General features: G+C 38.5%; 1 protein-coding gene across 1 annotated transcript in view; it reads left to right on the forward strand.

Moving 5' to 3' along the window:
- Window positions 1–15,129, forward strand: part of spega (striated muscle enriched protein kinase a) — a gene marked incomplete at its 5' end in the record, with an annotated part of 56,000 nt that overhangs the window by 26,435 nt on the left and 14,436 nt on the right. Inside the window, 17 exons of the mRNA XM_066688400.1 lie at window positions 62–291; window positions 1,267–1,386; window positions 2,229–2,333; window positions 2,823–3,029; window positions 3,167–3,290; window positions 3,666–3,838; window positions 4,270–4,382; window positions 6,291–6,459; window positions 8,566–8,665; window positions 10,495–10,695; window positions 11,390–11,447; window positions 11,866–11,943; window positions 12,285–12,457; window positions 12,897–12,923; window positions 13,666–13,818; window positions 14,097–14,139; window positions 14,953–15,021. Coding sequence (XP_066544497.1) covers window positions 62–291; window positions 1,267–1,386; window positions 2,229–2,333; window positions 2,823–3,029; window positions 3,167–3,290; window positions 3,666–3,838; window positions 4,270–4,382; window positions 6,291–6,459; window positions 8,566–8,665; window positions 10,495–10,695; window positions 11,390–11,447; window positions 11,866–11,943; window positions 12,285–12,457; window positions 12,897–12,923; window positions 13,666–13,818; window positions 14,097–14,139; window positions 14,953–15,021 — 2,143 coding nt within the window. The remainder of the gene's footprint in view (window positions 1–61; window positions 292–1,266; window positions 1,387–2,228; window positions 2,334–2,822; window positions 3,030–3,166; window positions 3,291–3,665; window positions 3,839–4,269; window positions 4,383–6,290; window positions 6,460–8,565; window positions 8,666–10,494; window positions 10,696–11,389; window positions 11,448–11,865; window positions 11,944–12,284; window positions 12,458–12,896; window positions 12,924–13,665; window positions 13,819–14,096; window positions 14,140–14,952; window positions 15,022–15,129) is intronic.

Here is a 15,129-nt window from a genome sequence, read left to right on the forward strand (position 1 = left end):
TTTTCATATCTCTCTCTCCCTCCACCTTTTCCCCTTCTCCTTGTTCTTCCATCCCTCTCAGTGCGAAGCTGGAAAAAATGCCATCCATCCCAGAAGAGCCGGAGGTCCCTGACAGCGAGGTGGAGCGTTTCACCATGCCTGACTTTGTCAAGCCGCTGTATGACCTGGACGTGGTTGAGGGGAAGGAGGCTGTGCTCAAGTGCAAGGTGGCTGGGCTGCCCTACCCCACCATCACTTGGTTTCACAACGGCCAAAAGATCGACAGCACGGATGATCGGAAGATGACACAGTGTAAGGGGGCACCGAGGGCTTCCTTCGCTTTCTGCCTGACTTCCCAGTCCATTCTTGTTCCTTTCACATCATGTGGCACATAATAACCTCATGCCATAGATATATGATTCATTGATTGATTGATGGGAATACATTTTTTTTTTTTTTAAGTGCCGCAAACTATGACACAAGACACATTATATATTCACCTTTTTTACAGTCAGGCTGTGAGAAGTATTTATATACGTTATGAGGAAAAGCTGCCATATGATATTGCTATAAAGTTTTCAAGCTGGATTTTAGTAAATAGTGACTAGTTAGACTTACCAGTTATTTTTGTAGCCCTTGAACTATGATGCATGCAACAAATAGTTTGATGTCAATTCCATGACAGTTCAATAACACAAGAGCTAGATCATATTCACGACATGTCCCTCTGAAGAATGGTTTCACTGAATTTTTAATTTGCTTTTTACTTTATAGCCCAATCGTATTTTTGATTGTGAGTCACCTTGGATAAAGCCGTCATCTTAATAAATCATCCTAATGCCTTGCTATGGGATTACAAGAACTTTGAAGAAGTCTTTCCTGGCTGGTCTTTGACACTTCAGAAAATTGAATCACCATAAAATAAAAAATCGCAAATTAAAGTTGTGTTACTCTGAACAAAGCCTCTCTTCATATCATTGACTTGAATGGTAATGCCTTATGCACTAAAATGCACCCTAAGTCCATTGCATTTTGACCACAACCACACACGCTATAACGATAACAAAACCTCACCCCATGATATTTAGAGGTTTCCTGTTGTGCATTTAGTATTTTTCTTTTCTGGTTAGTATGCATATCAATTGAAAATAAAATAACTTATTGTTATAGTGGCGATATGAGCGTATTATGGTATTTGTATATACTGTAGTTGTTCCTAACCTTGCTATACAGCCCTTCTCCCTGACACTAACGTTCTCCATCTTCAATGCTTTCTTCTTCATGCAGACAGAGACATCCATAGCTTGGTTATCCGCTCGGTCACCCATTCTCACGGCGGTGTCTATAAAAGTGTCATTTCAAACAAGGTGGGGAAGGCCACATGCTATGCCCATTTGTATGTGACAGGTAAGTGATTTCAGACTACTCATCTCATCAGCCTCATTTTCCTCCAGCCATGGCTAAGATAACCATTTTCTTTTAATCCATAGAGGAGTACAGAAGCCTTGCAAATGCGTAGCTCAGGTCTATTTGAAGAGAGCGATTTAAGGAAGACTCAAATTAACATATGTAGATCTACGAGATGTAATCAAGCTAAACAAGGTGGAAGCAGAGAATCCAATTTTGTGTTATCCTGACATTTCCACCCTGCAGATTACTTTCTTCTGACTCATTTAGCTTGATTACATATGTTGTACTCGTGAAATGTTTCAGTTTTCTTTGCCAGGGGAATGTTGGATTGTTTTTAGAATCTATTTAGATGAAAATAGGTTACCCTCTAGTGGATGAACCAATGAAAGGGAAAAGTAGATCATTCGAAGCTCTGAGGAAGACGAATGAGTTGAAACTTGTAAGTCAATTGTCAACACCATTATAGCGCCAGCAATTTTATGACTCATATACATAGACTTGACATACTCAGAGTGTTTAGTGCTTACATCACATCATAGGGCACTGCTTGTTCCTGTTGGCAGAGTCTGTGCCTTTCTCTCATTCTGATATTCAACGCTCCTTTTGAAATCAGTATCTGCAAATGCCTACAGCTTGTCAGACAGCCAGATCATTAATCGACACAGATGACAATGATTTATCAGGGAACCTTTTCCCTTCAATGCAATAATGAACATTTAGAGGCGTGCAGCGCTTACGGAGCAAGAGAGAGCATATGTTTGTTTGTGTGTGTGTGTGTGTGTGTGTGTAAGCATCATAGACCCCAGTGTATAGACTGAACTGTTGTCGGCTGTTTGCAGATGTGCTCCCCGATCCCCCAGATGGGGCTCCTGTTGTAGAAGCAATAACTGGCAAAACCATTTCCCTGAGATGGAAGAAACCCAAGAAGCTGGATCCTTCAATAGGTACTGCTTAATAGGCATCCATTTATGATTCTACTGAACTTATTTCTTGCCATACCAAGCTCAGTGTGGCAGTTTTTCTTTGAGTAAACATTATTTTTACTGACCAGCTACATTCTCATGAGGATCAGGTTGCTACAAATATAATGTTGAGAAGGAACGTGAGAACATATATGCTTTTAAATAAATCAGACATTGACTAAGGTCTCAGTATTCTACTTATTTTAACATAAGACATTCTTTGATGATATTCCCCAGAGTTCATTCAAGTTAACATTATGATTGACTAGAAACATAATGAATACTATTGCCTTACTCTTCTTATACAATAGTTACAAATAATTATATTTGTGATCCATGACATCTACTTCATTATATTTCTGTTATTATGTGTGTTCTTCCCCTTGACCTTAAACAGTTGAGACTTTAAAGCAACTTCCAACTCACAGAACTATATCTATATTTTTTTAAACTGCATTTTCTTGATTTCAGACGCCAGCTCTTTGACATATGCCATTCAACAACAAGCAGTGGGGTCAAACCAATGGATCATCATGGCCTCCAACTTGAAGAAAACCTCATACACCGTGCATTCACTTTCCAAAGGGGTTCTCTATGCCTTTAGGATCCTTTCTGCCACCAGCAAGGCCTACAGCAAGCCTTCACCACCCACCGAGCCACTGCAGCTTGTGGACAGAGGTAGCTAAGAATATCCCGGAGAACAGTGTCCTTCTGTACTGACCGTTTTATTTGATGAATTCAAATGACCTTAAGCTATACATGTTTATTTGTCATGTGCTTTATCACAATACTCATGCTGTGGTGTGTACCTGCAGGACCTTATCTAGAGGAAGCCCCAGTCATCATTGACAAGCCTGATGTGGTGTATGTGGTGGAGAACCAGACAGCCTGTATCACCATCACCCTAAACCACGTCCACGCGGGCGTCACCTGGAAAAGGTAAGATGGGTCTCCTCACAGTTTGTCTTATGTACACTTGTAAGATTTACAACCCCCAAATCACACTAATTCGCTTTTTTTTTCTACCAGTGTCTTGTTGTCCAACTGGAACAGTTTGTCTAAATGTCATACAGAAGATCGCACTCTTATAGAAAATATTTTTGAATAACAAATGGGGCCAAAACAGGGAAATTAGAGACTAATGACCTCAGTAGGTAGATCTAAAACACACAGGCCATTTCCCCCTATGCATGCATGATGTCATCCATTTAAGCAGCGGTGTGTAGCAGCAAGCTCAGATAAATACATGGTTGCCATAGCATTTGATAGTTTTCATTACGTTGTCTGGTTTATGGTGCCCTTTCGGTGTGGCAGGAATGACAGCGTGCTGGTGAACAAGCCAGGGCAGTTTGAGATGAGCATGCCCGATGACGACCAGCACACCCTGCAGATCCTGCGGGTGAGGGGCACTGACGTAGGAGAGCTCACCTGCATAGCCAGCAACCAGTACGGCAGTGACAGCTGCTCTCTGAGCCTGGAGATGGCAGGTGAGAACCTCCCATTTCTCCAGCACGGTTCCCCTTCCCCCTTCCCCTTCCATGGGCTTAACCACAGAGCTGAGGAGATGCTGCCTGGACTATTTCATCCTATACTATTCTATCTATCTATCTATCCATAATTGTACACTTCACACTGTTCAGACTGTACGTGTAATATAGCAGCTTTTTCTCCTGAGCTGTTAAGTACTCTTGCAATTTCACACTTTATATAACTGTGCTTCCTTATGCTCCTGCTTACTTATATAATGTAAGAACTGTGATTTCTCCTATGCCCCCTCCCTTTAGCACACACACTGAGGTCTTGACTGCATCATATCTGCACTTATTACCTCTTTGAACTAGGATGTATGCTGTATTTAAGTAATGCACTTTTGTCATTATTCATTGTGGTTGAAGTACATATTTCAAATGAATTTCAGTTGCCCCAAGCTTTGAATCCATTATGGAGGATATGGATGTAAATGTTGGAGAGACTCCACGATTTGCTGTGGTGGTTGATGGGAAGCCCATCCCAGACATCATGTGGTATAAGGTTAGTTTTATGTGTTATATTCTAGTATATGTGAATATACAGCAATTTATATTGCCAGAAAGGACCACAATGGCACCTTCATCCTGTTATTTTTAACATTATTTAGCTTTGGGTGGTGAGAGTGAGGTGGTTTTGTGATGAGTCCACAATGCTTCACACCCAGCAAACACATTTATCTATAGACTACTGTACATGAAAGGTGGATATAAAGAAAGAACACATATAAAACATATATATAAAAGGGTAGGAAATATACCTGTTGCAACACCTTTATGGAAATAAATCTGAATCACAGATTAAGAGCAGGAGAGAGGGAGAAAATTATAACAACCTGCATACACATCCCAACACAATCTCAAAGCAGTGCCTCTGGGTTTCAATCCTTCAAAGGTCTTTACACTGCAGGAATACATACTGACATATTCCTTTATTAAACTATCAAAGTTTGCTTGAATAAAATCATTAGGAGCCTGAGAAGAAGAGAGGATTGAATCATATCAAATTGAACAAGGTCAATGACTCCCAAAAAAAAAGTAATTACTTGCAACTCATCATGGAAAATGCCGCCTAAACAAATAAGACAGAGACAAAACAATGTAATTTGAATCCCAACCAATTTACAGCACCTGCCAGTTATCACAAACCAGGGAGGTAGACAAATTGAAAACAGCAGAGCCTGGCTGACGCTGGCAGAAAAAGATTCTCCTCGTTCAGACGCAGAGGACTCAACCTCGCACTTTTCAAGGCTCTCGTCCTCTCCATACTCCCTTTTATCTGCCTGTGTCAGTTGCTGATTGAACCCATCTATCTTTTCAATGTGGCGCGGCCACCGTCGAATTTGTCTCGGCTAATTTGCTTACATTTTCACTTAGGAGGGCACCATATTCTGCAGACTGCAGATACCCAGCTCTCCCTCCCCACCCCCTCCACACGTCTCCCCCTCCCCCAGGACATTTGCTTGTGTTTGACAGACTCTGGGCTCATTTCAGAAAGTGTCCCTGCAATTCTGCTGATCTTTGCTTTCGTTTTATTCTGTTTATCCTTCACTGTGAGTGTTAGCCATTGAACACAAGTGGGATGACTTCAGACTCATTACAATTCTGTCTCGCTCCGTCTTCCTGCTGGGGGCTTCTTCAGTGCATAGCAAACCAAGAATTCCCTTTCCACCATCTACTCTCAGAGAATATCTCATTATGCAGCTAATAGACTAATAGGCAAATTAATATATGCATTTTTTATATCAGGGAATACTTGTCTGTAAGTAAAATTTTATGTTTGACCACTTGGTGTCAGCTTTAATTCAAAATCTCAAGTAGAGAATATACAATTCAACTAATTACTTTTTTTTTAAAGTGGAGCCCAATCCATCTTTAATATTAATGGCTTGTAGAAACTAGTCCCTCAGGATTATGATTACAGCCCCAAAGGGGAAGCAGTAAGTTCCTTATTGTCATTGAATTTTGCTCATAAAACTAACTTTTGCTAAGAAAATAAAAAACATTAAAAAAATGTTACTCACAGAAAGCATTATCTGAAAAGTAGCAATTATTTTTGCACCAAGTTGATGCTACACAGTGATTGTGAGTTAAGTGAATAGTAATATCCATGTAATAATAGTGTTGTGGTTGAATTTGATCATCATCTTTCGTAGAGAAATGCGGAATCAAGTGAATCATCCTGTCATGACGCACAACAGTCCTACTTTAAGAACGCAGGCTAATGATCATATTAGACACAGATGCTCAGTTTTGCATTATCTACAAATTCCTTCCAGGCGCCGTTTAGATCTCAGATTATGTTTTTTAATTAGCTGACTCATTTTCACGAGCCTGTGGCAGTGCTGTCATGGTCCTGTAGTTGTATCACGGAGGGGCTCCTGACACACCTGCTGTGACTGTCTGCTTTCAGAACGATGTCCTGCTGTCAGAGAGCAGCCACTTCACCTTTGTGTACGATGACAACGAGTGTTCCCTGGTCATCCTCAGCTCACGGGAGGAGGACTCGGCTGTTTACACCTGCACCGCCAAGAACCTGGCTGGCTCTGTGTCCTGTAAGGCAGAGCTCACTGTCCACACAGGTATGGGCCGCTGCTGAAACCTCCAGCACACATCTTTATTGGCGCAGCTCGTTCAGAGGAGTGCACTGACCAATCAGTTTAGGCAGCTTGTGGAAACTAATAACATTCATTCAAAACACTGTATTGGAGTCCTCTATTTATTTTACCTATAGAGTAAAAGGGGTATTATCAGTTTTACTTTAAGTGGTGAATTCTGTGTTTTGGTATTTCAATATAGGTATTCAAAATAGCTTGCAGTCATAACACTTTGAAGTAGGAAATCATAGGTGAATCCACACATTCAAAGCATGAAACAAATAGAGTGAAGGAAATAGAGAATTTATATGAACTAAAAATGAGTCATGATTGCATAAGTATTCAAGCCCTTTGGTGTGTACAAACCTAAATTAATTCAGGTGCACAGAGTGACCTTAATGACCCACACAACTAGTTGAATGTCCTCTGCCTGTGTGCAATAATAGTGGTTCTCATGATTTCAGAATAATAACACCCATCTCGGTGAGATTCCTCAATCAGGTAATTAATTTCAAACAAATGCTCAACCATGAGGACCAAGAAGCTTTCAAAGCAATTCAGGGATAAAGTCATTGAAAAGCACAGATCAGGAGAAGGGTACAAAAATATAAAATATACAATTCTCTGAATATCCCTGTGGTCATTGGAACTTTTTGGTCTAAATGCCAAGGATTACGTTTGGCGTAGTCAAAGCACACCATCCCTACAGCATGGTGGCAGCAGCAGGGACTGGAAATCTTTTAAGATTGAAGGAAAAATGGATGGAGCAAAGTATAGACAAATGCTAAAGACTTAAAACTGGCAAAAATTCACCTTTCAGCAGGACAAAGCTGCCCTGGAGTGGCCCAGTGGCAATGAACACATTTCAGTGTTTTCGCTTTAGTTCCTGCTGACATTTACTGTGACTTATCTTAACCTTAGAAGTCTTCAGCTTGAGCATTTAGGTTCTGAAAGCATCATTTTGTAATTTCACAAAATGGGAAACCACAGGCAGGGTCTGAATACTTTTGCAAGGCACTGTAATACTCAAGTTAGTTTCTTTGAGAAGGTCGACCAGGTTCCCTGTATTTCATTCCAGAACAAATCTCGGTGACGTAGCATAGGTTAACTCAGGACCTCTGTATTCGCAATGGGGAGCCACCAGACGAAGCAGTCTATTACCTCATTAATTTGAACCGTTGGAAAGAGAAGTGATCCACAGCTTCTTCAATATTGCTTTCCTTTTCCACCGGTCAGCCAAGAAGAATTAAACTGGCACTCATGATCTTAGATGTGAAACCTGACCCTGAACTCTGCTGGTCTCCCAGGACTTTTTAATTCAAGTCGTGACACTGGCTGTGGTCTCAATGCACTAAGAACATACTAGAGAGAAAATAAGATATGAGTTCTGCTCTTTCATCAAGAGGGAATTGAAGCACTCTCTTGTGTGCTCTCTCGCATTCAGTGTGATCAACGGCAAGAAAAGCTTGGTCATAGAAGTCAGTTACACAGCACACCAAAATGGAGTTTTATTACTGCAACGGCTGTGCTGTTTTAAATATAGATTTGTGTTTACTGAAGGAAAGTAAATTGGCTTCTAAGAAATGTAAGATATAGCCTTGGTCAGGCACAGGGCATTATGGATGGATGGAAAAATCTTGTCAGTTATTGTGAATGTTTTATTCCCAGCATACGGAGACTAAGACTAGCAAATTCACCATCAGACCTGAAAATCACTTGTTTTCCTCTCTGTGAATTATATTAATTCTATTTTAACCAACCTACTTTTTTGAAGGTGACCGTATGCATTCATATCCTGCATACAATAATTTAATGTTTGTTTTATTGTTTGTTTTTACTAATATATTATATTTTAGTAATATTATCTAAGAAAACAATTATGATTTTAACCTGTATTTTCGCATTTTATATAATTTATATTAAACATGTATTCATCTGTATTCAGCTTCAACTAAGTCAGTTATACTATAAACCTTGCTCATTTTAGAAGCAGTGTTTGATTCTATAGAAATGTTTTTTATTGAATCTCAGCAGAAAAGCATTCACCCCCTTAAATGTCTTCTCCTAACTTTTGAATTTGCGGCCCTGCAGCCAAACTGCAAAAGGAGGAGCAGATGGAGGACGAGGAGACACTTCTGAGAAAGATGCGCAGACTGACTGATTACTATGATGTACACAAGGAGATTGGAAGGTGAGTCACCACTGAACAAAGGCAGAGCTAACCAAGCACTATCTATTTTCCCATGATCCCGCAGGCCTTTGTGTGAAAAATCTAATTTTTTGACTGGTTGCTTTTCCGTCTTCCACAACAAAGCACTAGAAAACAGATCAATGTAATTGTGGATAGAGGGAAATGTGGCAGTTTAGACAAAATTTATATGTTTCGCTCTGTTTTTGGTTAATGACACGTGCAGCTTTGACACACTTTATTCTGGTTGTTGCATAAGCACTGCAAAACAAAATAAAAATGTCCTAGCCTGTTGCTCAGGTCTATATAAATAAATAGGGCACAAACTGCCAGATTATCTGTAACCCCTGACTGGGAGAATCGTCCAGGTTTTATATTTTATATTTATATTTGTTTCTCTAACATTGAACCGCTAAAATAATGTATCAACCGGAACACAAAGAAAACCAGCCGATTGTCTCTTCTGTCTCCAGAGAGGTAATGTCGACTCTCCTTATTCAATCAAGTGTCAATGAATGTAACAACATTCAGAGGGTCATGACATTTACAGTCTTTCTTTGATTTGTCGTACAATGTGTTTAACTTTAATCATCAGAGCACACGTGTTCAGTCTGTATGTTTCCAGTGCAGGGTGGCTCATTTGCTTTTAGATAAAGATAGCAATGATGTATTATTATTGTTATTATTATTATTATTATTATTATTATTATTATTATTATTATTGATTGATACTTTATTATTATATTAGATTCTCTAAGATGTACTCTGTAAGTCTCTTTTTGCTGTCCCCTTTCCCTGTATAATCTTCAGGCCTTGCTGTCAGTTCTCCTTTCCATTTAACAACTCTGGTGCAACTGGCAGCTAAGTCATCAGCTGTCAATCTATGACATACCATTAAACCCACAGCTGAAATTTAAGATACAAGAATGGTTTACATGGGGTACTCTTATAATTAGAACTAACGAATGTTCAAGCGATTGGCTGGCTGACTACACCAAACAAATGCTATGTAAAATCTAATTTACTTACTCATTTATTCCTTTTTTAGTTGTGTAACATAAAGTAATGAGAATGATATTCTCCTCGCTCTGATTTATATTTTAAGGAATGCAGCTAGTATAGGATGACATCCCTTGAATTTCAGCATATATAATCCTTTGCTCTAAGATTTATGAACCCCCCTCGCAATGCAACCTTACTTATTAAGAGTACAGGCTCAAAAAGCTTTAATAAAGTGTTATTTTTTATTCTTTACCGTGATGTGGATGTGAACAGAATAAATATATCTTCTAATTCCCCAGCTTAGTTTTCCTCAAGCTATGTGGGATAATCAGCAATATTGTGGCGTGTTGCTCTTTGAGCTGTAGCTACTGTGGCTTAAAGGATATTTGTTGACATATGACATGGAGAAAACTGATAAATCCAGAAAGATATTCTTATTTAAAGATGACTATTGATTCTGTTGGGTCTCTTTCCTGGTGTTTTTATTGCACACAAAGATGCATGTTTTTTGTTAGATGCAGCTTAGGTAGTTGGGTGCAGAGAAAGCTGTTGGCAAATAGTAATGAGGATTGCAAGTGTGTGAGAATAATGAGATAATGTCATAAAATGCCCATGTAACAGTGGGAGCCCCCCAATGGATCCAGAATCTTTCAACCACTCCAAACCCAACTTGACAGATATCAGAGTGTGATATTCACATTGTATTTTCCAGCATACTTTGTTTACCTCTCAGGTAAAAGAGCAAAGCGGTTTGAAAAATGTATCTGGTAATACCTGACCCTGTGAATGTTGGACCTGAAGTGAGTTTGTGCTTCCTTATTGCTGTCCAGAGGGGCTTTCTCATATGTGAAGAGGGTGACCGAGAAGGGGGCAAAGGTGGACTACGCAGCCAAGTTCATTTCCACCCGGGCAAAGAGAAAGGCCTCGGCCCTCAGAGAGATGAACATCCTGTCCCAGCTGGACCACGAGAGGGTCCTCTACTTCCACGATGCGTTTGAAAAGACCAACACGGTCATCATCATCACTGAGCTGTATCCTTTTAGATTCAGAGGAGGTTGTTTTGGCTGGAGGGAGAGATTGTGACAAGTAGACAAAGCTGAACTAGCAAACCTAGCCTACAGATGAAGGCAGTTTTCCAAATACAATAACAAAAACTAATATTATACAGCATAACAAAACAGGAGATGGGCTACATACTGCTCTGTATATATTTAAAGGACTCTGTGCAGTGTTATGTATGATAAATAGCCACACCAACACTTTTATAGCACCACTTCATTACAAAGCGAAGACAGGTTGTTTGAATATTTTTTTGTCCCTTAACAAACAGAGAATTAGTTTTACATATTGCACTGACTTACAAGCAAACTCTCCTGGTATCTTTTTTCCACCTGCTGCTGGGTTTTAGTTGGATTATTTCCAACCGGTTTGCTTTTGTTCCTTGCCTTAGGCTGTCAATTCACTTACCAGAGATTCAGTTCAGTAGTGTATTACCTGCTGCCTCATTCTCCTCAAGATTACTCTCATGCATATTCTTTAGAAATCCGTTCAAAGTGCAGAACGCAAGGTTCCATATAAGTGCACTCTCTGTTTGGGATCCATTCGCAGGAAATATGCACATCATACTGTTTGTGTGCTTCCTGTGAATTGCATTTGTCCTCTGAGATCACACTGACTCATTACTTTGGAAAGCCTTTTTATTTTTTCCTTAACTAAGATGTAAAGATGTCAAGAGGAGCTTATGGAGAGAGTGACAAAAAAATCATCTGTCTTGGAGTCTGAGGTAAGTGTGAGCAGTAGTCTAGAGGATCCATGGGCCAGACAGGTCTGTTAACAAAGTCTTGCTGTGCTAGTGGTTACTGGTTGTCATGTTCAGCTCTATGGGATGCAATGCTTGAGGACATTTGCAGATCAACATGCTAGTAGCAACTTGCATGGACTGATAAGTCACCTTCAATTCATACAATTTCTTATGTTCTTATATTCTTGACCCCTTGAGTCACTGTGCGTACAATTGTGTAGACCACATCTACTTGGCATAAATGCTAACAATATGCCTGAAGGGCTAAGGTAAATAATACACAAATAACCGTACATGATGATTATATACAACTAGTAAAGTAGCATTTCAAAAAACATTTCCAAAAAGAGGTCTGACAAGATTGCTAAGGAGGAATGTTTTGCACATGCCATTTCTGCAGATCCGTTCCTACATGAGACAGTTGCTGGAGGGAATTGGCTATCTTCATCAGAATAACATTCTGCATCTGGATGTGAAGGTAAGCATGTTGCAAATCTTTCATTGCAGATATATTTTTTATAAACCCTGATAAGCTGAAACTCCCCTTCCTACCCTATCTACCCTATCATTCAAACTACCTTTTGAAGTAGACCTAAAATCAGATTCATGGGTGTAAATAATAAGGCAAGTTATATGTTTTCACTATGCAGTACCATCAAAATATGTGATTATTCCTAATAAATGTTTGACTTAGTTGTTTGACTTAAATGCTTAGAGTTTGGTGGTGGCAAAAGAAAAACACTTAATGTTCTAGTTTAATAGAAAAATTATCTGGATTGACTTCCTGGCTATACCCTACGTTTATGCTTATTTTCCCAGCCTGCGAACATCCTGATGGCTGATTCCAGCAGTGAGCAGATCAGGATCTGTGATTTCGGGAATGCAGTGGAGTTCACGCCTGACGAGGCACAGTACTGCAAATATGGCACTCCGGAATTTGTTGCACCAGAGATTGTTAACCAAACTCCGGTCTCCAAGGCAACTGACATCTGGTTCGTGCGACTGATTAGCTTGTTCTTCAGAGATATTAAAAGATTTCTGAAGACAAAGGAGTTAGATGTTTTTGCCAACAGCTAAAGAAACAGAAAGCAGACAGTTTATATATATATATATATATATATATATATATATATATATATATATATATATATATAATAAAAAATGCAGCTTAGCATGTATACTGCATGAAATATTATAATTCGAAAAGGAAAGGAACAAGTATTAGTAGAAGTAGTCTGTGGTTTCCAATATTATCAAAACTACTGCGGTAATGATGGCGATGTGGATGATGTTTAAGATATAAATTTGATTGTAGTGATGATATAGTGGATTTTCTTATTATATGCATCACTAAGTGTAATACAAAAACGAATAATAATGTTATTAAACTACATACTTATTGTTTATTTCCACTCTATTCTTTCCAAACAGGTCTGTGGGAGTTGTAACATATTTATGGTATGTCTACTGTTTCTTCATTTGTTTAATTAAATAATATTATTCATAATTATAATTATATTATTATAATTATATTGTTTTGTCAAATGAATATTTTCATGCTTACTTTATAAGCCTCCTGTGTTTTTTTCTCTATTGAAACAAACTTCAACTGCTGCTACAATCAGCAATTTGCCTCAACCCCTTGATTTTGAATGTTAAGAATCTAAAAGGCTACCCAGCCTTGCAATTCTTTAACAGTATAAACAGTCAATATTGGAATACAAATGAACAGCGTTGTCAGTCTATTAGAAGTGTCCCAGGAACACTTTACATCATTAAAGAGTAATGGTCAGGTGGAGGTGGGGGCACTGCTGTTGTACCCTTGAGCAAGGTACCTTACATAGATTGCTCCATTAAAAAATCAGCTGTATAAATGGGTAAAAATATAAAAATAATAATGTGATGTCTTGTAACAATTGTAAGTCACCCTGGATAAGGGTGTTTGCTAAGAAATCAAGTAATAATAATATATATTGTATTTATTAAGGGAAGACCATGGACTCTTTGCACTTTATTTTGCACTTATGTTGTAAGTCGCCCTGGATAAGGGCGTCTAATAATAATAATAATAAAAGATAAACAATATGTCAAAGACAAAAACCAGGATACACTCCAGGATATACTTTCACAGTGAGACCTTGTTGTGAGGGAAGAAGGGAAGATCTCTAGGTAGAAATAATACTGAATGATTCCCTTCCAGCATTACCGGAGTGTCTCCTTTCGTGGGGGAGAATGACCGGGCCACCGTGATGAACATCAGAAACTACAATGTAGCTTTTGAGGAGAGCATGTTTGCTGACCTCTGCCGTGAAGCCAAGGGATTTGTCATAAAGCTCCTGGTGGCTGATAGACTGTAAGTGAAAGCAAATGTGATCTTTTGTTTAGGGGCCAGAATATTCTCCTGCCTGTCACTCAGTGGTAATGCTGTGCCACACAGCAAAACACATCTCCTGTTTGATCTCTACACAGTTTCAAACTCAAATCATCTCCATGTCTTATCATATGTTTGTTTTTTAATCATTTGTCTTGTTCAAGTTTATGCTAAGAAGAGGAAATAGTAGTTTTTCTCCTTATGTTACATATTTGTTTATATAATACTATGACTAATTCTCTTTATATTATACATATTAGGAGACCAGATGCAAACGAATGCCTCCGTCATCCCTGGTTTAAGGTAGGTCAGAACAAAGCAATAAATTGTACTATACATTGACATACTGGGCATATACTGTAACTAGATATCGTTTGTTCTATTCCCCCATTCCCTATTCAGATTGTATTTCTTGATTTATTTTTCTAAGATGGTCCATTCCAGCAATATTACTGAATAAACAGTATTTATTTATGATGTTTTAGAAATATATTTGATGGAAATCCAATAACTACAGAAGAGAACTAGGCTTGGTTACATCATCATAACCTTGCTTCTTGTGCTAAGAGTGCCAAGCTTATCTATTGAAAATGCATCCTTTTGATGTTGTAGAAAACCAATGAAGACAATGCTCTCTACTGTTTACTTTTTATCCCAATAAGGCTATCAGAGTATGCAGACACCTGTCTGTTGTGATTGAATACTGAAGGGACTGCCAATTACTACTGACTTGGAAAATTGGTTTCTATTCATATCAGATATTAAGTTAGAGAGAAAAAATACTTCTTTACAAATCTGGATTTGAAAAACTACTTAATTCATTAATATTTTTCATTTATATATCTGTGTTTATAGATAATAAACCTATCCATGATTCCAGCTTCATTAAACATATTTTTATTTACTCAGTACAGTCATTTATAATGCGTTTTTGTGGCTCTATGCCCTTAAATGTCACTGTTTCATCTTGTAAGATACCTTTTTATCCGACACAGACAGATAGCAGTTTGTCAGCATGTATTTCCATGTCTTTGTATGTTTAACTATAGCGAGATAGACTTATGAACTGTTGTCCTGCAGCACATCTTGCTAATGAAATCAATCAATCTTTCCTAGATTTTGGCAAAGGGCAAGAGCATCACCACCGAACCCCTAAAGCTTTTCTTGTCTCGAAGAAAGTGGCAGGTAAGGACAAACAACAATGTCTGACTTCTTCCTTCTTCCTATTTCCACATGTTTGTTTGTATTCTTTGTTTTTAGTCGTTTTTTTAGTACTGTGTTTTATTATTAATT

The sequence above is a fragment of the Amia ocellicauda genome, chromosome 16 (assembly GCF_036373705.1).
Source record: "Amia ocellicauda isolate fAmiCal2 chromosome 16, fAmiCal2.hap1, whole genome shotgun sequence".
Taxonomy (NCBI): Eukaryota; Metazoa; Chordata; class Actinopteri; order Amiiformes; family Amiidae; genus Amia; species Amia ocellicauda.